This window comes from Typopeltis vanoorti, chromosome 8 (genome assembly GCF_054136105.1).
Source record: "Typopeltis vanoorti isolate ZY-2024b chromosome 8, IOZ_Tvanoo_1.0, whole genome shotgun sequence".
Lineage (NCBI taxonomy): Eukaryota > Metazoa > Arthropoda > Arachnida > Uropygi > Thelyphonidae > Typopeltis > Typopeltis vanoorti.
Window position 1 is genome coordinate 43,395,615 of NC_143556.1, and position 22,716 is coordinate 43,418,330.

Consider the following 22,716-nt stretch of genomic DNA (forward strand, 5'->3'; position numbering starts at 1 on the left):
CCTCAAATAAACATGCAGAACTTTTCTGAAAAATCTTGATTCACTTGTTATGATTTTTCATGTTCTATTGTTGCGTTGGCATTGGTGTAGATGATGGTAGTTGCAGTTCATTATTGTTGGTGGATATGAGTGGTGGAGACAGAGAGTTGTGGAGTAGGTGCCCTCCCTCGATGAGTCGTCGGACTCCCTGGGGTGTCACGTAATAATAATAATAATAGTAATAATAATTATTATCCTCATATTTAGTTTTGAATACTGTAATGCCTAGCTACTCCTTCCTTTCCCTGATCATTTTGCCAAAATATAACATCTTGTATCTGTTATTTATAAAATGTTTGTTTCAGAATTACTATATTACGATAGTTATAAAACCTTTGTTTCAGAATTACTATATTACGATAGGGACACTACATTATGGAATAAATAAAAGGATTAAAAATGCTACTTCCAATATTCGTTACCCTATCTTATTAATCAACAATGCCTCTACAATCTTTTATATTTTGTGATAGGTATCAATTTATCTCTCTTAATTCCAATATTTATATGACATTTCTGAATTAATATTATTCTTTCCAATCAGCATGTTATTAATTTGAATTAAATATTAAACAAGAAAGATATAAATAATGCCATCAGTTTTTATAGTTTACCTTATGTTCCTGATGACGTTCCAACAAAGCCTCGGCTCCTGCAACATCTTTTGCCAATTCATCAGCTGAAATTATTGCTTTCATGTCATGAATCCATGATATAAGGTCACGGAAATCTGCTAAAAATCGATGCAGCAAATACGATTCATCTAAACGTCGTCTTCTTTCCTGGGCCTAAAAATTATAATTAGAAAATATTGTTTATCAGAAAATAATGCCTAGAAATGTGCTATTGTAACTTTTCCTGTTATTAATTTCAAAAAAGTGATTTAGGGATATTTAGTGTGCTTCAAACCTATCAAAATAACTTGTGCCAGAAGTAGACTGCTTTCTGGGCATAAATTATTTTTAATTTACTTTTTGCTTGCAAGTATGATAGACTAAATTAACATGTACATTTAAGGTAACATTATAACAGACCTCTATAGTGTAATACAATATATTATGCATATTCTCATATATAATGCATGCGAGAGCGTTAGGGGAAGGTATAGAAATTAATGATTTGGTTAGAGAATGTGACACAATTAGAATGTTACAACATGTGGCTATTAGGGGACAATAGAATGGTAGGAAGGGTAGTTAGAGTGTTGTCTAGGTTGACAATAATGAGTTGGGAAGTGAGCAAAAAGCATGAAGGGTTATGCTAACCAAAGCTGTGTGAGGAAAAAGAGATGCAGTTCATTGATATGTGGAATGCACTTGAGGGAAAACTGGAATTGTAAAAAAGTGATGAATTTAAATGGATTTGGTGTAAATCAAATGGAAAAACTGTTAATAGAAGACAGTGCAATGCATGATGTGTTCAAGAGACAAGAGGAAGTCAGAGGCAATGTGAAAAAATTTGAAAGAGTAGGAGAGTGGAACAGGTGAGACCAAAGTGTTTGCTAATGGAAAGAAGAATAACTAGGTTTTATATCAGCCTGGGGAGAGATATTACTTGGTTACACAAAACACTATCATTTTTATCAGGAAAGAAAGCAGGACAGTCATACAAAACAGAGGATATCCTTCAAGGATTTCAAGTATAGTGATCTGGATAAAATTCAAATAGGAAATTATTATTATTATTATTATTATTATTCAGGCCTCCATGGAGTCAAAATACTCATTGTGGGAGTCCCATCCTAGAAAACACAAAGTCTATCATACCACTCCTTGAACTCATTGACCATTCATGCTCTCACTGCTCTATCAGTTAATGCATGCTGCAAATTGGACAATATAACTTTGTGTCTATGGCAGGCGTAAACTTCTATGGCAAATTGGTTCAAAAGACATATTTCAGTGATTACACCACATTTTTTTATTATTCAGTTCTATAAAACACTGAAATAATAGTTCCGACAAGTTTCGTAAATTGTAGGATTTACATCTTCAGGGGTAAATAGTATAACTTAAAGTTTAAACAAGAGAATTAATAAATACAAATCATAACCGTCTGGCTATTCATAAAACTCAAATAACAGAATGCAGATATATAACGTTATTCACGTTGAACAATACTGGACGATGTCACGTGTGCTTGTTCTCGTTCATACAGTCCGAGCTCAGATTGAGGTAGATTTTTTATTAGAGCTGACCACACTTGATGGAGAATTAAACCTTGATTTTTATTGCATTGGGTTGGGTTTTTTAGCATATTAGCAGCTTCTTTAAATTTTCTTATATAACTTTTGTTTTCTATGTTGTTTTCTTTTAAATGATACAGAATATGATAACAAAATGAAAAGTCTCCTGCCTACAAACCCATAGACAGAGACCCGACTTGGCCTACACACAAAAAAACAAACGATCTAATAAAAAAAGTGCCTCTCTGGATGGAAGAACTTAAAAAATGCTTACAATCAAAACATCCTTTGATACTAAGAATATATGGTGTTCCAAAGATCCATAAGACAGATATACCTTTAAGAACAATAGTAGATAGAAGAGATTCACCGACTTCCAACTTGGCGAAATACTTCTCACAACATATAGGAAAAACATCTTCCTTCATAAAAAATAATAAACATTTCATAGAAAAAGTGAAAGATATACATATTGGTCCAACAGACATCTTAGCAAGTCTCGACATTATCAGCTTGTTTACAAACGTCCCGAGACAAGAAATTTTGAATCTCCTAGAAGACCTCTTCCCTCCGGACATCTTGAATCTTTTTAAACATTGTATAAACAATACTTTTTTCACCTATAAAGATAGAATCTGGGAACAAAAAGAAGGGCTGGCCATGGGTTCTTCATTATCACAGGTATTAGCAAACCTATTTATGGAAAAATTTGAAAACAATGCTCTTAAGAATTACCATAAAAAAACCAAAAATATGGCTACGCTATGTGGACAATATTTTCATCATATTCAGTGGAACAACAGATGAACTTATCAATTTCAAAGATTATCTCAACAATTTGCACAACACCATAAAATTCACTTTAGAACAAGAAAAAAATAAAAAACTTCCTTTTCTGGATATTTTATTAGAAGTTAATGAAGAAAGTAAACTCTCCTTCTCAGTATATAGGAAGCCTACAAACACTGGAAGATTTCTAAATGCAACCTCACACCACCATCCTTCACAAAAAATAAGCTTAATTAAAACTCTTCGAGACAGAGCATACAATATCTCCAGCACACAAGAAAGATGTAATGAAGAACTAAAATATCCTCCAACAGAATGGATATGAAACAAAAACCATCAAGAGAATCCTTAAAATGCCTCCAGCTAACAACACAATAAAACAGGATTACAAAAACGCAATCGCGCTTCCTTATATCAAAAATGTTACAGACAAGCTAGCCAAATTAATGAACAAACACAACATAAAAGTAGCCTTCCTTCCTATGGAAAAAATCTCAAGATTCCTACATCCACCAAAACCACCTCATCATCCTCTTAAAAAACCAGGCGTCTACAAAATCCATTGCTCTTGCGGGATTTGCTAGGTAGGACAGACAGGAAGATCTGGAGAAATACGCATGGCTGAACACCAAAAAGACATACAATACAAAAGAGAACAAAAAACGGGTCTTGCTTTCCATACCACTTCCACTGGACACGATGTACTCTGGCAAAAAACGACGATGTCATACATAGAAAACAACAGTTATATAAGAAAATTTAAAGAAGCTGCTAATATGCTAAAAAACCCAACCCAATGCAATTAAAATCAAGGTTTAATTCTCCATCAAGTGTGGTCAGCTCTAATAAAAAATCTACCTCAATCTGAGCTCGGACTGTATGAACGAGAACAAGCACACGTGACATCGTCCAGTATTGTTCAACGTGAATAACGTTATATATCTGCATTCTGTTATTTGAGTTTTATGAAAAGCCAGACGGTTATGATTTGTATTTATTAATTCTCTTGTTTAAACTTTAAGTTATACTATTTACCCCTGAAGATGTAAATCCTACGATTTATGAAACTTGTCGGGAACTATTATTTCAGTGTTTTATAGAACTGAATAATAAAAAAATGCGGTGTAATCACCGAAATATGTCTTTTGTGTCTATGATCTAAGATGCTTTTTAAGAGAAAGGGAATTTTTGAGACATCAGGGAGCAGTTTACATGAAGAAAAGCCAAAAGTTCGTTCCTGATGAGACTGACCAACAAAGTAGAAAATTTATTCAAGATACAGAGAAATAATGAGAAATTTTGAAATAAAGAGCAATGCTAATAATAAGGGTAAGCATCTGTTTCATTTCTGCTAATGAGATAGAAGAGTCTTTATTACCACCATTCACTATGTGGAAATTATGGAGACAAAAATACGTGTTATGGCAATTACTTTATTTACAGCTCAGAAAAATAACCCTTATTGCATAAGGGCAGTAAAAGATTGGCAGTCTCTAATTATAGGCCATCAGTAGTTATTAAGATCTTGGAGAAATTGATTAGGGACCGTATACAGCATTGGGCAGATGCGGGTAATGTTATCTGTGAGAGTCGACATGGATTTGTGAAGGGACACTCTTGTTTAAGTAATATGCTAGCCTTTCATAATAAAGTTCCAAGAGCAGTAGATGAGGGAAAGGCATATACTGCCATTTTCTTGGATTTAGCGCAGGCATTTGACAGGGTACCACATGATAAGCTGATATTTAAATTGCAGTACATGGGGTTTGGATGTCAGGTGGGTCAACTGGATTCAGGATTTGCTGTCCGATAGGTATCAGAGAGTTGTGTATGGTGGGGAAGTTTCAAGGAGGCAGAGGGTTACAAGTGGGGTCCCACAGGGCTCAGTACTGGGATCTATATTGTTTAACCTTTATATCAATGACATTGTCAGTGAATAGCAGGGGGATATTCAGTTGTTTGCAGATGATGTGAAGCTGGGAAGGGTTATTAGTAATAGTGCAGATGTGGTAGCCCTGCAAGAGGATTTGAATAAGCTAGACAGATGGGCAAATGAATGGGGATTCGGCTTAGTGCAGCAAAATGTAATGTCTTGAGGTTTGGGATACATCGATGGGATGCTGCATACTCTATTGGAGGAGCTATACTGGAGGAAGTAGGGGAGACAAGAAATCTGGCATTGATGATTGATATAAACCTGAAATTCAGGGGACATATTGCAAAGGTGGTGAAGGTAACACAGAGGATTGCTGCAATAAGAAGAAGGACGCTGACCTGCAGAGATAAAACAGTTATTATTCCGTTGTATAAGATCCTGATCAGACCACGCTTGGACTATTATTCTCATATTTGTTCCCCAGGATTTGAAGGGTATAAATTAACTGTGGAAAGAGTACAAAGGCAGATAACAAAGACGGTTTCAGGACTGTACAATGTTGGTTATGAGGATCAGCTGAAGGAATGTGGACTGCAGAGTTTGGTAGATAGAAGAAGGAGAGGTGATATGATTGAGACTTTTAAACTGTTGAGAGGTGGTTACAGGGGTGACACTGAGGAGTTCTTTCGCTTGGTAGAACAGCGGGAAGGAATGATGACAAAGGACCATCCCTGGAAGTTACAAAATGAAACTGTGAGTAAGAGGGTGAGAAGTGGTTTCTTTGCATGGAGGATGTTTGAACCATGGAATGCATTGCCTGATAGAGTGGTGAGAGTGAGAATGGTTAATGAGTTTAAAGAGTGGTATGATAGACTGTGTTTCCTAGGAAGGACCTCCCACGATGAGTCTTTTGACTCCTTGGAGGCCTACATAATAATAATAATAATAATAATAATTATCATTTGTAATTTTTGACCTCGATATCAAGGTCATCATCAAGAATACATACATACATACATACATACAGTGTGTGTGTGTGTGTGTGTGTGTGTGTGTGTGTGTGTGTGTGTGTGTGTGTGTGTGCGTGTGTGTGTGTGAATCAAAACACAAGCTACATCACAATACACATGAATAAGCTATAGCATAGCTGTTTTGTTAACTTAATTGCTTAAAGTCCTAAATTGTTTAAAGTGAGGCTTTGCTGAAAACCGAACTTTAGAACTTTAAGTAATTTTTCAGCTTTTATTGGTCACTATCCATACCAGTTGGCTGTAATTTATATATATTACTATTATTACTATTATTATTACTATTATTACGGGCAACTCCAGGGAGTCATTAGACTCATCGAGGGAGGCCCCAAATCATATTCATCACAACTATTTGACATTCATACAGTACCTATCATACCTTGCCTTAAACTCATTCACTGTCACAGCATCCACCACAGACTCAGGGAGCGCATTCCACTCATTCACTACTCTAAAAGTAAAGAACCCAGCTCTAACACCTTTACTAACCACACTTTTGCCCAGTTTCCATGGATGTCCCCTAGTCCTCCCACAACCAGCCCTGTTCTCAAAAATATCTTCTGAATTAATTTCATAGAAACCCTTCAGTAATTTGAATGTCTCAATCATATCTCCCCTCCTCCGCCTATCAACCAATTTTTGCAACCCACAAATCCTCAACCTGTTCTCATACGGTTCATTCCACAGACCTGCTATCATCTTGGTCACTCGCCTCTGGATCCTCTCCACCTCCTCCCCATCAAGAAGAAACCTAGGTGACCAAATCTGAGCACAGTAGTCTAGATGGGGTCTTATCAAGGCTCGATACAGAGGAACAATAACCTGCTTGTCTCTGCTTGTCAACGTATTCTTCAGCAACCAAGTGATTTGATGAGCTGATTTGGCCACTTTTGCAATGTGTCCCCTAAATTTCAATTCCTTATCTACCAACACTCCTAAATCTCGTGCCTCATCAATTTCCTGGAGCACGGTTCCACCAATGCAGTAAACTGCCTCCAATCTTTTCACCCCAAAATGCATAACCTTACATTTTGCCACATTAAAATGACATCCATTCTCCTTAGCCCAGACCTCCAATCTATCCAAATCATCCTGCAAAAATTTGACGTCGTCTGCATTCACTATTGCCCTACCCAACTTCGCATCATCTGCAAACAAATGAACTGTTCCTCTCAGATCCTTTCCTATATCATTTATGAACAAATTAAACAGCAGTGGTCCAAGAACAGATCCTTGTGGCACACCACTAGTCACAGGCCGTCTTGTGGACTCTACTCCTGAGTAAACCACTCTCTGATATCTCTCCGTCAACCACCCTCCTATCCATCTCACCAACCCTATGTCCATCCCCATATGCCCCAATTTACTGATTAGAATTCCATGTGGTATCCTGTCAAAGGCCTTGGCAAGGTCCAGTAGAATCACCGTAAACCCATTACCCTTATCCAGTTCAGCCGTCACTGTGTTATAATATGTGAGCAAGTTACTGAGGCATGACCTACCCTTCACAAAACCATGCTGTCCCCGATACAGTATCCCATTTTCTTCTATCCAATCTTGTATTTTCCTCTTGACTATTTTCTCTAAGACCTTGATAATGATTCCTGTTATGCTGATTGGCCGGTAATTTTCAACAGCAGCCTTGGAACCACCTTTGTGCAGTGGAACTATTTTCCCCTCTTTCCACCCCCTTGGGACTGACCCAGTCCTCAGGCTCAAATTAAACAAAATGGTCAAGGGCACTGACAATTCTTTGGCCGCTTCACGTACGACACGAGCTGGTATACCATCCAATCCCACAGATGTATTGACATTGAGGTTCTGTAATAGACTAGTTACCTCTACTTCATTCATCACAATTCCAGTATAAGCTGTTGGTTCTTCCATTCCTGCAAAGTCACCACCTGGGTGATATACTCTTGCAAAGTGCTCGCTCAGTAATTCCACAATATCAACTGATTCAGTTACCTCCCTACCCTCAGCATTTTTTAAGATCATTCTACCATGAGCATTTTTCCTTTTACTTGCAACATATTGAAAAAACTGTTTGGGATTCTCTTTAGCCTGCGTGGCCAATTTCCTTTCGTAATCTGCTTTTGCTTTTCTTACCACCCTTGTTACCATCCTGGTAACATATATACTTATATAAGTAACTTATTTATTTATTTATTATTTATTATTTTTTTTCCTTTTTGTAAACATGTTGCTCTCCAGCTTAATTTATGGATAATAATAATAATAATAATAATAATAATAATAATAATAATAATGGATAATAATAATAATAGGACTCTAGCTTTGATGCCGTAAGGGTGTTTTTTTTTTTCTTCCCCACCAAAGGTGTCCAGTAGTTGTAATGGTTGGTGAATAACTTTAGCATGCCATGTAGATTTTAGTGCAGTTTGTTTCTTTGTATATATATATGTACACTCCCGACCTTAATGTGAAGGTCGAAACGTCGAGTCTTTATTGTGGTTTATATTCAACTAATGTTTTACTCTAACACAGTAGTTGTTTCCATAATTTGCATAGTGTATAGAACACATAAAGTAGTCCATATAAAGAAGAAAGCCTACAAAACTTTCTGGCTACTAAATGAGCAAGTGCTCATAGAAAACATAAAGAAAAATGTTAAAAAGCACTATGCTGTGTATAAAAGTAACTAAGCAAATGTCACAGAAAATTCTGAAAATAATTTAGAAGATAAATATCATAGAGTCAAAATGTGAAGTTACTAAGAACACTTATTTATTTATTTAGCATATGGGTGAAATACAAGGAAATACCTGGTGTAGTTACCAGGTAAGGTGCAGCTGCATGGATACCTGCTCCATGTCAGGAACAGCCTCTGTTTTGGGGAATGATGGTAGCCTGCACCAGCCCCAGCTAGGAAGTTATTATTATTATTATTACGGGTATCTCCATGGAGTCAGTAGACTCATCGCGGGCGACCCAAACTAGCAAAACAATATCTGTCATATCTCTTCTTGAATTCATTTACAGACGAAGAGCTCACAACGAAGTCAGGCAATGAATTCCACTCATTCACCACCCTCCAGGCAAAAAACCTTGTTCTGACACCTTTGTTAACCACACTCTTCTTTAATTTCCAGAGATGACCTCTTGTTCTTCCATCACTATCACACAGCTGAAACATTTCCCCTGCATCAATCCTATAAAAACCTTTTAGTAATTTGAATGTTTCTATCATATCCCCTCTTCTTCGCCTATCAACCAATCTCTGCAATCCACAAGCTCTCAATCTATCAATGTAGGGAGCATTTTTTATATCACTCACCAACTTGGTCACTCTTCTCTGAACCCTCTCCACAGCCTCCTCATCTCCAAGGAATCCAGGTGACCAGACCTGAGCACAGTAATCCAAATGTGGAAGTATCAATGCTTTATAAAGGGGAATAATAACCTCTTTATCTCTGGATGTCAGTGTGTTCCTCAACAACCAAGTAATCCTATGTGCAATCTTGGACAACTTAGCAATGTGTCCTCTGAACTTCATCTCCCTATCTACCAATACCCCTAAGTCCCTAGCCTCATCAATCTCTTGGAGTACCTTTCCATCGATGTAGTACACAGCTGGTAATCTTTTAATCCCAAAATGCATGACTTTACACTTTTCTACATTGAACTGACATCCATTTTCTTTTGCCCATTTTACCAGCTTATTTAAATCCTCCTGCAAACTTTCAACATCAGCTTGATTTTTTATTGCACTACACAACTTTGCATCATCAGCAAACAACTGAATATCTCCCTTTAAGCCGTTTCCTATATCATTTATATACAAATTAAACAACATTAAGTAGCAACATATGACTAAAACCTCACCTTCGGGGACCAAATGCCAACAATGGTATCCTGAATACAACAAAGGATGAGCACACTAAGAATGCTTAATAATGAAGAAGTGAAAGAAACCAACTATCATTAATATGATGTTTAAAAAAAAAAATGGCACTCGTCAGTTGAATTGACCAATTCAAGTTCAAAAATGGGAATTAGTAACTATCACAAGGATGGAATGTAAGGGATATTTTATTTTCAAGAAATATAGATAGACAGAGAGAGAAAAGGGAGAGAGAGAGAGAGAGAGAGAGAGAGAGGGAAAGAGAGAGCGCTGGCGCAAGGATACTGCTAATAATGGCAGAAGAAGAAGAAGAAGAAGAAATTCAACTAGTAAAAATACAAGTTCAGCATGAATAAATAGAAGTTAACAGCAACAATGCATTTGAAGTTATTTTGTCTGAAATAAAAGCCAACACAACTATACTCGACTGATACCCCTTCCTCGGTCTGATCTGACCACAGTTTGAAATCTTTGCTGGCTGGATGGATAACTGAAAGAGTCACTTAACCGATGATTCAGTTACAGATCATTGCACAAGAAGTCATTTGATGCACGAACCCATTTAAGAGTTCATTAATATATTACCATTAAATGGTGATATATTTGAAGGTTGAATAATTGACAAACCAATATAGTTGGCTTGTCAATTATATAGTACAGTTAACTTAAAACTCTCCTCTTTGCAGACGACCAAATAATAATTACAAATTCTGAAGATAACTTACAGAAAGCTATTTTAAATCTAAATGAGATATCCAAAGATTATGGTATGATAATATCAATGGAAAAATCAAAAACTATGGCCTTTAAAGGACAAGATCCAGCAAGAACTAAAATAGTATTAGATAACAAGATCTTAGAACAGGTGAATTCATTTAACTACCTAGGATGTATGATCACTTATGAAAATGAAAAAGATATAAACATAAAAATTGCAAAATATTTAAAAATAACAGGAGTAATTAACTCTATATTTAAACCAAACCTAGTTCAAAAACAAACCAGGCTAAAAGTATACAATACATTAGCCCTACCGGTCTTAATGTATGGAAGCGAAATCTGGACAATAAAACAAAAAAGACAAACAAAGATTAACAACAGCAGAAATGAAGTTTATGAGAAAAACTGCAATATACCCTATTTGATCACAAAAGAAACGAAGATATCATGAAAGAATTAAACCAGGAACCAGTAATTGAAAAAATTAAAAAATATAAACATAAATGGATGGAATACGTTCAAAGAATGAAAACAGAAAGATTACCAAAACAAGCCTTTAAAGTACAAGCCATTAGGAAAAAGAAAACCAGGACGTCCTCTTAAACGATTCAACGATGACTTCTAAGGCCGGAACAGACCATACTAGGCCTAAATCCTTGATACGTATGATGATGATGATGATGATGATGACCAATATAGTTGGTCGTAGAAAGTTTTTCCACTTGTTTACTGAATACAGCCATCGAACTAGATGAGATATCAGCCCTCTGTTTTATGGAAAAGTGCAAGAAATGGCATTGCCCTTGTAGTCTGTTAGTAACTAAATAAATGATACTTATTAAGGGCAGGATAGGAAGGATCTTGAAAGCATATGGTGTGAGGTACAGATGGGAAAGACAGGATATTTAGTGGCATGTTGCTACAAGTCAAGGAGCACAGAGAGTGAGGAGCAAGAAATATTTGGGCAGTTGAGCTTGGCAAGTGCAAGAATGATTGTTATGAGAGATTTTACCTACAGCAGTATAAATTGGGAAGAGGAAAATGCATGCAGTAATAAGGGAATGGAATTTATGAAATTCTTGAGGGACAAATGTCTTAAGCAACATGTAACAGAGGGAAGAACAAGAGGTTCAAGAGTTTTGGATTTGGTCATAGCATCAGAAGAGCTGATTATAATTGAGATGACATTTCTCATCCCCAGTTGGAGAGAGTGACCATGTGGTTGTGACTTGGAAGATGAATAGACATGCAGGAGTATCAAAGAGAAGGGAATGTATATAGAATTATAAGGCAGGTGATTAAAATAGTCTTAGATATCAACTTGGGGCAGTTTCATGGCGGGAGAAATTGAAAGGCTGGAATATCATTAGTGCTTGGGAAATTGTGAAGGAATATTTGTTAGTAGCAATAGTAAGCTGTATTCCACGAATAAAGAAGAGGATACAATTTGGAGTAAAGTGGATAACAAACAATATTAAACAGGAACTGCATGTGAAAAAGAGACTATGGAAGAGAAATAAGGAGACAGGTGAAGAGAAGATGCATGAAGAATATAAGACACATGCCAGGAGAGTGACTAGTATGGTAAGGAAGGTGAAACTGGAATATGAGAAGAGATTGGCCCTAAGATCCAAAGAAAATCCTAGGCAATTTCTTAGCTATGTGGCCAGTAGGAGGAGAAATGATTGTGGAAGAATGACATTGTGGGATAAAAATGGGAATAGAGTGACTGAGGGATAGGGCAGGTTCAAGTTTTAAAGGTGCAAGAGGAGAGTCTGTTCCAAATACTGAGTAACCTGATGTCAATAAAGCTGTGGGACTGGATGGTATTTCGCCATGGGTTTTGAGAGACTGTGCTAAAGAACTGACAGCTTCGTTGACCCGGCTTTTCAATGAAAGTCTGGCTACAGAAAAGATGCCCAAGGAATGGAAGGAAGGTAAGATAGAAACATTGCATATGGGTGGTAGCAGACTGGATGTGTCTAACTAGAGGTGAGTTTGTGTTTCATCAGTAGTTGTAAAGATCTTGGAGAAATTACTGAGGGACCATATACAGCATTGGGAAGATGAGGGTAATGTTATCTGTGAGAGTAAACATGGATTTGTTAACTGCCAAATGCTGTATATGGTCCCTCACTAATTTCTTCAAGATCTTACAACTATTGATGAAACACAAATTGGCTTATAATTAGACACTTCCAGTCTACTACTTCCCTTATGCAATGGCACTATCTTACCTTCCTTCCATTCCTTGGGTACCTTTTCTGTAGCCAGACTTTCATTGAAAAGGTGGGTCAATGGAGCTGTCAGTTCTTTAGCACATCCTCTCAAAACCCGTGGTGAAATACCATCTTGCTTTAGTAACATGATTGCCTTTTATAATAAAGTGACAAGAGTGGTTGATGAAGGAAAGGCATATACTGTAATTTTTTTGTATTTTGCAAAGGCATCTGACAGAGTGCCAGATAAGCTGATATTTAAGTTCAGCATGTGGGTTTAGATAGATATCTGGTTAGTCAACTGGATTCAGGATTGGCTATCTGATAGGTATCAGAGAGTTGTGTATGGTGGGGCAATATCAAGGAGGCAGAAGGTTAAAAGTGGGGTCCCACAGGGTTCAATACTGGGACTTGTATTGTTTAACCTTTATATCAATGACATTGTCAATGGATTGCAGTTGTTTACAGATGATGAGAAGCTGGGAAGGGTTATTAGTAATAGTGTAAATGTAGCTGTTGGTTTAATGCAGTAAAATGTAAAGTCTTGAAATTTTGGATACATCGATGAGAGGCTGCATACTTGATTGGAGGAGCTGTACTGGAGGAGGTAGGGGAGACAAGAGATCTGGGAGTGGGCATTGATAGAAACCTGAAATTCTGTAAACATATTGCAAAGGCGGTGAAGGTAACCCAGAGGATTGTTGCAATACTGAGAAGGATGCTGACCTGCAGAGATAAAAGAGTTATCGTTTCATTGTATAAGACCCTGATCAGACCACACTTAGACTACTGTTCTTAAATTTGGTTCAAGACTGTGCAATATTAGGTATAAGGATTGGCTGAGGGAATGTGAACTGCAGAGTTTGGTAAAAAGAAGGAGAGGTGATATGATTGAGACATTTAAACTGTTGAGAGGCAGTTACAGGGTAGACACTGGGGAGTTCTTTCGCTTGGTGGAACAGCAGGAAGGAGCGATGACAAGGGGCCATCCCTGGAAGTTACGAAAGGAAGCTGTGTGCAAGAAGATGAGGAGTGGTTTCTTTGCATGAAGGGGTGGTTGAACCATGGAATGCAATACCTGATAGAGCGGTGAGAGCAAGAACGGTCAATGAGTTCAAGGAGTAGTATAATTGACTTTGTGTTTCCTAGGAAGGAACTCCCACGAGGAGTCTTTGGACTCCATGGAGGCCTGAATAATAATAATAATTATTATTATTATTATTTAATCCTTTATCCAAGTATACACAAACAGAGTTTGTGTATGAAGTACCTTCATGACTAGGTTATATATCGGTTGATGACTCACATCAATTGCTTTAGTATCCCATAATGGGATATGTGTAGTGGAATAGAGTAGAGTGTCCTCTTGCAATGAGTCCTAGGACTCCTCAAAGGTGTCATGTTGTAATAATAATTTGTAATAACAATAATCAATAATTAATCAACAACAGTAATAACAATAATAAAAATGGAATGCATTATCAGAATATGTTGTTAATTCAAGGAGTGTTAAGGATTTTAAATTCGATATGATAAATATATTGTCAGTTGAATGAACCTCCCACAATAAGTGTCTGCCAACTCCATGGAGGGTATAATAATAATAATAATAATAATAATGCAAAGGTTCTTGTTGAGAGGCTTATACGCTGGTTATACATGATAACTAATAATTAAGGAATTGACAGCGTATACTAGAAATATAAATTAAATAAATACTTTTCGATATTTCGGCAAACGTCACGTTGCCATCTTCTTGGGAACTTATTACAAAGACACGTGCACACAAGTATTACATAACAGCAAATGAGAACCATAGCTAGGAAGTTAACGTTTGCCTAAAGTCCTGATGGTGTCCCCTGGCAGGCTATATTGGTAATTCTTGGCCTTTGGGCTGAAGTTCTTCCGATAAATGTTTTCCAAATTTGGGGCAGTCTCATGCATCCAAATTTGTTGAGGTTCGGCATGTTTCTAAGGGCTGAGGCTGATTCCATGAATAGTCTTTCATATTTGAACTTGCTGCGGTGTACTACTGTGGCTTTCTTCCATCTTATTCTGTGGCGAGTATCCAGAGCGTGGTCTGCAAGCCCAGAGTGGCTGTACTTGTGAAATCAGATGTAATCTTTGTGTTCTGAGATTCTGATATTTGCTGTCCTGCCTGTTTGGCCAAAGTAGGACAGTTTACAGCTGCAAGAGACCTGGTATACACCAGGTAGGTCTAGGGAAAGTGGTTGGTCTTTAGTGGAGCGGATAAGGGATGCACATTTTCTATGTGGTCTGTAACAGGTGGTCAAGTCATGTTTTTTAAGATTTTGTTGATTTTTTCGAGGTGACTCGGATGTAGGGAATGGTGATGGATCTAGAGTAATCTTTTTTGTGAAGGGGAGGGAGTGGTGGGTTGTGGATAACTGGGTTAAGTATTTTTTGGATTCTTTTGGGGGGGGTAGCCATTGGTTGAGAAAGTGTCACGGATGTGATTTAGTTCAGTGGTTAAGGCTTGATCATTAGAACAGATTATTTTTGCCTTGTTGAATAGTGTCTTAATAACTCCATATTGTTGTGAGGGAGGGGGGATGGGATTGTTGGTGAATGTATCTGCCGGTATGGGTGGGTTTTCTATAAACTGAGAAAACCAAGGTTCCATCACGTTGGCAGGTGACTAGTGTGTCAAGGAAGGGGAGGTTATTGTTTTCCTCTTTTTCCAGGGTGAACTTGATTCTAGGGTGTTGGTTGTTTAAGTGTGTTAGGAAGGAGAGGAGTGAATCTGGGCGTTGATGATACGTTCACTATTTGGCCACATGGCCCAGATTCACTCCTATCAGAATCTCAGAACACAAGGATTACATCCGATTTCACAAGTACAGCCACTCTGGGCTTGCAGACCATGCTCTGGATACTCGCCATAGAATAAGATGGAAGAAAGCCACAGTAGTACACCACAGCAAGTTCAAATATGAAAGACTATTCATGGAATCAGCCTCAGCCCTTAGGAACATGTCGAACCTCAACAAATTTGGATGCATGAGACTGCCCCAAATTTGGGAAACATTTATCAGAAGAACTTCAGCCCAAAGGCCAAGAACTACCAATATAGCCTGCCAGGGGACACCATCAGGACTTTAGGAAAATGTTAACTTCCTAGCTTCGGTTCTCATTTGCTGTTATGTAGTACTTGTGTGCACGTGTCTTTGTAATAAGTTCCCAAGAAGATGGCAACGTGACGTTTGCCGAAATATCGGAAAGTATATATTAAGGTTTATTTAATTTATATTTCTAGTATACGCTGTCAATTCCTTAATTATTAGTTATCATTATTATTATTATTATCAATAATGCAAAGGACACCTCCTTTAGGATAAGTATATTGCTATGCGTTAAAAGAGGTCACTACCCTGACTGGTTTCAACTTTTATTGAGGTGTCATCATTTATTTCTTGAACAGTATAATTCAGTATAGTTGGTTAATGCAATAGGATTGGAGGTAACAAAAGGAAAGAAGGAAACATTGCCAATGTGTGTGAATGACATGCATTGGCAAATTATAGTGAAAGAAGAGCGAGTAATCATTAAGGATACTTCTTGGCTGGGCAGGTATCGATATTACAATAGAAGTAGATGAACTGGAGGTATTTTAAGCCTCGTATAACACGGTACTTATACAATGCGGTTTCGATATAACACGGTCTACAAATTTTAGTAACTTTTTATCTTTTCATATATCTTTCACCGCGCGACTTAAAAATCAATTTTTTTCTTCGTTAAATTTGCATCTGTCCGTATCACGCATATAATTATAAGTAGAAATTTATATTAGGGGAAATACCCCTTAGCATGCATGTACGTCAATTGTTTACCATATAAAGTAATTATGGTTGTAAGTTGTCTTCATTTTCTGCCAAGAAAGTGCATTAAAAATCATAAGTGTGTTAATCTCAAGCTGAAGTTACATACAATACGTGATGCTTTTTTTATATAAAAAATTTATTTTTATAGTAATAGCCATTTAGAAGGCTTTTGCAATAAGGTTGAAAAAGAAATTATTGAATTAATTGATGGGCAAAAAAGATTTAAACGAGGAGGAACTGGTACAATTAATAGATGACTTTGAACCAAATGGTGGGGAAAGTTCTGCTGAAGATTCTGATTGTGATGATTGTGATTGCGCTCTGGAAAATTCACAAGACAATTGGATATTTGTTTAGCTCCATATTATGAACTTAATAAAAAATTGCAGCATAGTGGTAAGCAAGGTCTTATTACTAACTTCTTGATAACTAAACCAGCCAAAGTATGCAATGAGAATTATACAAATGATGTCTAACAGATTTCAAGTGACAACGACGTCCGGCCACTTGTAAATAAAGAACATCTACGAAATGTTAGTTTTGAAGACAGTGATAACAATTAAAATATGCACTTTATTTTATTTTGCTTAAAACATTTATGCATTATGTGCAATGAAGTTTATATACAATTTGTAATTTTTATAAGCTTATACTATGTATTTGTTTCATAGCTTATATGTTTTCTTAACTTACGTGAATTAAATACAAATATTTTTTTGTTGGATATGTCATTGTTATTTATATAATTAAAAAAAAAAACGATTTCAGAACATAACCCTATTTTTTCTATGTGATCTGTGTCTTGCATAACATGATTTATATAATGCGGCATTTCTATGGAACCTAACATCCATGTTATACGAAGGTTACCTATATTAAGAAATCTTAATGAGAATACATCCATCAAACTAGATGAGATATCAGCCTCTGTTTTAAGGAAAAGTGCATGAAATGGCAGTGCCCTTATAGTCTGTTTAATTTCAGTCACAGTACTGTCAGAGTTACAAAGGAATGAGAAGAGATCAAGATTCCATTGCATAAAGGAAATTTCAAGAAAGAGGTATTAAATTATAGACCAATTAGTATCTCAGGAATGGTGATTAAGCTATTGGAGGCATTGGTTAAGCAAGAAATATAAGAGGTGAAGGAATTAGTATTACCTCCAAGCTTCCATGGAATCTGGAGATTCACTGTTTGATGCAAAACATATTCATATACCTTGCCTTAAAGGCATTCAGCATTAGAGTACTCACTACCCACTGCGACAAATCATTACACTATTTTACGATCCATGGTGAAAAAGAATTTCCCTACTTACATAATAATCTTTGTACAGCATTGTGTTGTTTAAGAAAATTAACAACATAGCTTTCTTGTGCTACTGGCTATACCTCATCACATATCAAACCCCATTTTAAGTGCAGTATACAAGATACAAGACCTCACATTGCAACACTGTCTTAATCATCGGTTTCAATGTCTCTTCCTTATTCACTAATGTCCTACTTATGAACACCTTGACTCTTATCCGAGAAGAATTTCCCCACCCTGATATCTCAGCCCTGTTTCAGTTCACTATGAACTCAGGCTATTTTGTTTGGTAAGGAAAACTCTACAAAAAAAGAGGGTACAGCCATCCCCCCCCCCTCTGGCTAACTTTTTCATGAAAGCATTTGAAAAGAATGCCCTAAATTCTTCTCCTCTTAAACCCACTATTTGGCTGTAATGTGGATAATGTGTTCACAATTTGGCCACGTGGTCGGGATACCTTACACACTTTCCTATCCCATTTGAACAGCCAACATCCAAGGATTCGATTTACAACAGAAATACAAAGTAACAATAATCTGCCCTTCCTAGACACCCTAGTTACAAGACAACTAAATGGATTTCTGACCTTCACAGTCTACAGACCCCCCCTCATACACACACACACAGATAAATACATCGATCAACAGTCACATTACCCTCCCTCCCTCCTAACAATTTAGAACTATAAAAAACTTAGCCAGGCAAAATTAATTTGATCAGATAACACTGCACTCAACACAGAATTCACCACATAAAAAATACCTTTTTGGCCAATGGCTACACCTCCAACCAAATAAAAAGAATTTTAACACTACGTACCCCCTCCCCTTCCAAACATAGCAAATCCATCACCATCTCCTTTTTTGTGGCATCTCAGAAAATGTGGCCAAGATCTTAAAAGAGCACAAACTTCTAATACCACTTATGAACAGCACAAAACGCTAGCAACTCTTATCTGCTCCTCCAAGGATGAGCTACAACCTCTGCATTTAACCAGAGTGTACCAGGTACCTTGCAGTGGCAACTATTCATACTATGGGCAACAGGTAAGACAGCCAACATCTATATATTAGAGCACCAGAATTATATCTATTTCCATATCTACAGCTGCTCAGGATTACCAGACCATGCCCTGGATACCCAGCACAGGATCTGTTGGAAAAAAGCCATCTTACCACAACGAAGCAAATTTAAATTAAAGAGACTTTTATTATTATTATTATTAACATCCAACCTCCATGGAGTCAGAGACTATCATGAGAGTATACACTATTGCACACAATGCTCATCCAACTGCACTTTAAACTGATTCAATGTGTCTACATTCACAACACACTCAGGCAATGCATTCCACTCACCAACCACTCTCTCTCCATGCAAAGAACCTGCTCCTCACTCCTCTGCTCACACCCTCGTTATACAGTTTCCAGCGATGGCCTCTTGTTCTAGCCCCTGTCCCATTCTATGAAAAATCTCTTCTGTCGACCTGATAACAACTCCTGACTAGCTTATATGTCTCAACATATTCTCCTCCTATAATAAAATTAGTTTAATCCTTTATCCAAGTGTGAGCAAACAAAGTTTGCACCTGAAAGTATCTTCAGGACTGGGGTAAGGTGGTACAACACCAGGGAAACTCGTTGCAAAGGTGGAGCAAGCTACCAACACTCCTATCTCAGTATCTCCTATAATACAAAACACATCTCCTTGTGGATATGTCTAATGTTATGCATTAAGGGAAGGGCCGCTACCCAGACTAGTTTCGACCTTTATTGAGGTCTCTTCAATGGGAGCCAGGCCCAAGTGGAGATACCAGGCAGAAGCATTAGCAGGTCATCTCTACCTATAGGAGTTGCCTTTGTACCACCTTACCCCAGTCCTGAAGATACTTTCAGGTGCAAACTTTGTTTGCTGACACTTGGATAAAGGATTAAACTAATTTTATTATACTCTAACCAAGTGAAAAATAAACTTTTAATATCCTCCCCCTCTTACTCCTATTCACAAGGCTCTGCAACTTACATTCTTCCAATCTGTCCTCGTACTTCACATCTGAAAGACCACTGACCACCTTTGCGAATCTTCTATGGACCCCTTTCCAACATAATCCTCGTCACCATGAAAACCCAGTGACCAAATCTGTGCACAATAATCCATATGAGGCCTGATCAAGGTCTCAATATGGATTAATTCTTAGAGAACATCAAGAATATATTGCATTTCAATTGTCCAAAAATCTGGTTTAACTAGCAACATCTCATCTACAAAGTATAGAATTAATTAAATCAAATAAAGTTCTACACAAAAGTTATTTTCTTCTGGAAAGATTGTTTTAAGGAAGCTGTGAAGCCTACATTCACAATCCTGACCCCAACAAAAATGATTACATTAAACTTTTTCAGTTTTGGGAAGTTATCCTAATATTCATCATGTGTTTCATAAAAATAAAAAATTGTAATTAATTAATTATTTAAAATTAAAAAAAATATATTTCTTGATATCTGTTAATGTAGATGGTAGCTGATAGTACATATAATATCCCATGCTTTCAATTTAACTGTCACTGTTTTTGTGTTTATCTGTTCCTACTGTATTATCAAGAATGGTTATGAAACATAGCTGAAAATTCTACAAAAATAAATAATATATTTATGTAAGTAACATCCGTGTTTATTTTTTTATTATTATAATAACATAAGTCATAATTTTACATGTTTCAGCTGCAACTAAATAAGCAGGAAACAACAATAAATTAAAAATGCCAAGAAGTGTAAGCGAACAAAGTTTTTGATTGAAGTAATTTCAGGATTGGCAACTCTTATGTAGATGCTAATGACTCCACATCGCTTGCCTTAGCATCCCATAATGCAAAGCACACATCCTTACAGACATGATAATGCTATGCATTATGGGAAAGGTCACTACCCAGACCGGTTTCAACCTTTATTGAAGTCTCATCAGTGGGAGCCAAACCCAGAAGTGATGATCACTTTGCATTATGGGATACTAAGTCAAGTGATGTGAAGTCATTAGCATCTAACGTGGGTGCTACGACTGTGAATGAGTTCAAGGCAAGGTATGATAGATACTGTGTGAATGTTGAATAGTTGTTCTAGACATGATGTTAGGGCCTCCCTCGATGAGTCTGTCAACTCCTTGGAGTTTCCCGGAACAATAATAATAATAATAATAATAATAATAATCTATATATGAGTTTCCTAGTCCTGAAATTACTTCAGGCACAAACTTTGTTTGCTTACAATTGGATAAAGGATTAAACCAAGAATATAATTTCTTGTCAACTTTAATTTATAGTATAACCAAGTGGAAAAACTTCCAACAGGAGACAACAATATTCAGTTCTAAGAAACTGGGTCAGGTATAGTTTTGTAATTAAAATAATAATAATAATAATAATAATAATAATTTGTCTGGTAGTCATGTGGCTAGTTGGCACATGCTAGGAGTTTTAGAGTTAAATACGAGTGAATCTTTCCACCTTGGTGGTATTCAATTAAACATATTCATTGGAAGATGATGGTGGTAGCAGTTCTGTGTGTAGTTGGTGGATTAAGTGATAGAGATGGAGAGTAGTACAGTAGAGTGTCCTCGTCTTGATGAGTCTTTGGACTGCTTTGAAGTTTCATGTAATAACAACAACAATAAACATAATAATTATGAAGAATTTATGGCTATTACTTCCCAAAACTTGGAGATAAGCATGGCATGAAGCCTATTTGACTGAAATGTGAAACACTATATCAGTGGTGTCGCATGATCATTTCAGTTGGGTGTGCTGTCATGTTTTCCTGGAGGGGGGGGGGGGGGGGGAAGCTTGGAGACAAATAATTACATCAATAAATTTTTTTTATATTACACCTCCAGGGAGTCCAAAGACTCATCGAGGCAGGGCATCAACTCTACACCTCTTCGTCTCACTACTCCACCAACCTTCATCACCTAACACCAACGCTGACTACCACTTTCACAATCACAAACATCCATGCCATGACGGGATTCGAACCCGCAGACTTTTGGCTGGAGAGCAGATACGCTAACCACTCGGCCAACCAGGCCAAGTTGGAGCGAGAACGGTCAGTGAGTTTAAAGAGTGGTATGATAGACTTTGTGTTTCTCAGGGGGGGACCTCCCCTCGATGAGTCTTGACAGACTTTATGTCTTAGGAAGGACCTCCCTCGATGAGTCTTTTGACTCCTTGGAGGCCTGAATAATAATAATAATAATAATCAATAAATTTTTATAATTATTGATTTAATTAAATAATTACATCAATAAAAGTCTTTTAACTTTTTTTATGTAATTATTTGTCAATGTAAACTATAAATATATTCTTTTCATTTTGCATCACTTTTAATGATCTTTAATTCTTGAAAAAAAAAAGGAATTCAGAATTAATAGTTTTTAGCACAATTTCATATATTAAAAAACTGACCAACATATTTTATTAAAAATCAACTAATTAATTAATCCTAAATGAAATTATTTCAGTTTAAAAGCAAAAAAATCATAAAACTAACAATTAAAATAATATTAAATTACATACACTTACCTTTTAAAAATGTATTTTTTTGTTTAAATTTGTTTCACTATAAATTTACAATTCACACTTCACTCTGTAACTTACCAGACAGAGGCAAACTGACCAGTCACTGTTCACAAATCACAAAAAGATGAACCAAAAACAGGAACATGTGTTTTATTACTGCAATAAAACGTGTTCTATGGCTACCCCGCAACAGGCCAACCCATAATAAAATTTTAAGACAGACAGACAAAGGCATTCCCAGGGTTGAGGGTGTGAGATTACATATCTCA

The 22,716-nt window shown here is 36.7% G+C and overlaps 1 protein-coding gene across 3 annotated transcripts in view; it reads right to left on the bottom strand.

The window, feature by feature from the left end:
- Positions 1 to 22,716, bottom strand: part of LOC150103955 (spectrin alpha chain-like) — an 850,682-nt gene that overhangs the window by 679,277 nt on the left and 148,689 nt on the right. For all 3 annotated transcript variants that reach the window (XM_090397194.1, XM_090397195.1, XM_090397193.1), the window contains exon 10: positions 654 to 827. In XM_090397194.1, the coding sequence (XP_090253320.1) occupies positions 654 to 827 (174 nt within the window). The remainder of the gene's footprint in view (positions 1 to 653; positions 828 to 22,716) is intronic.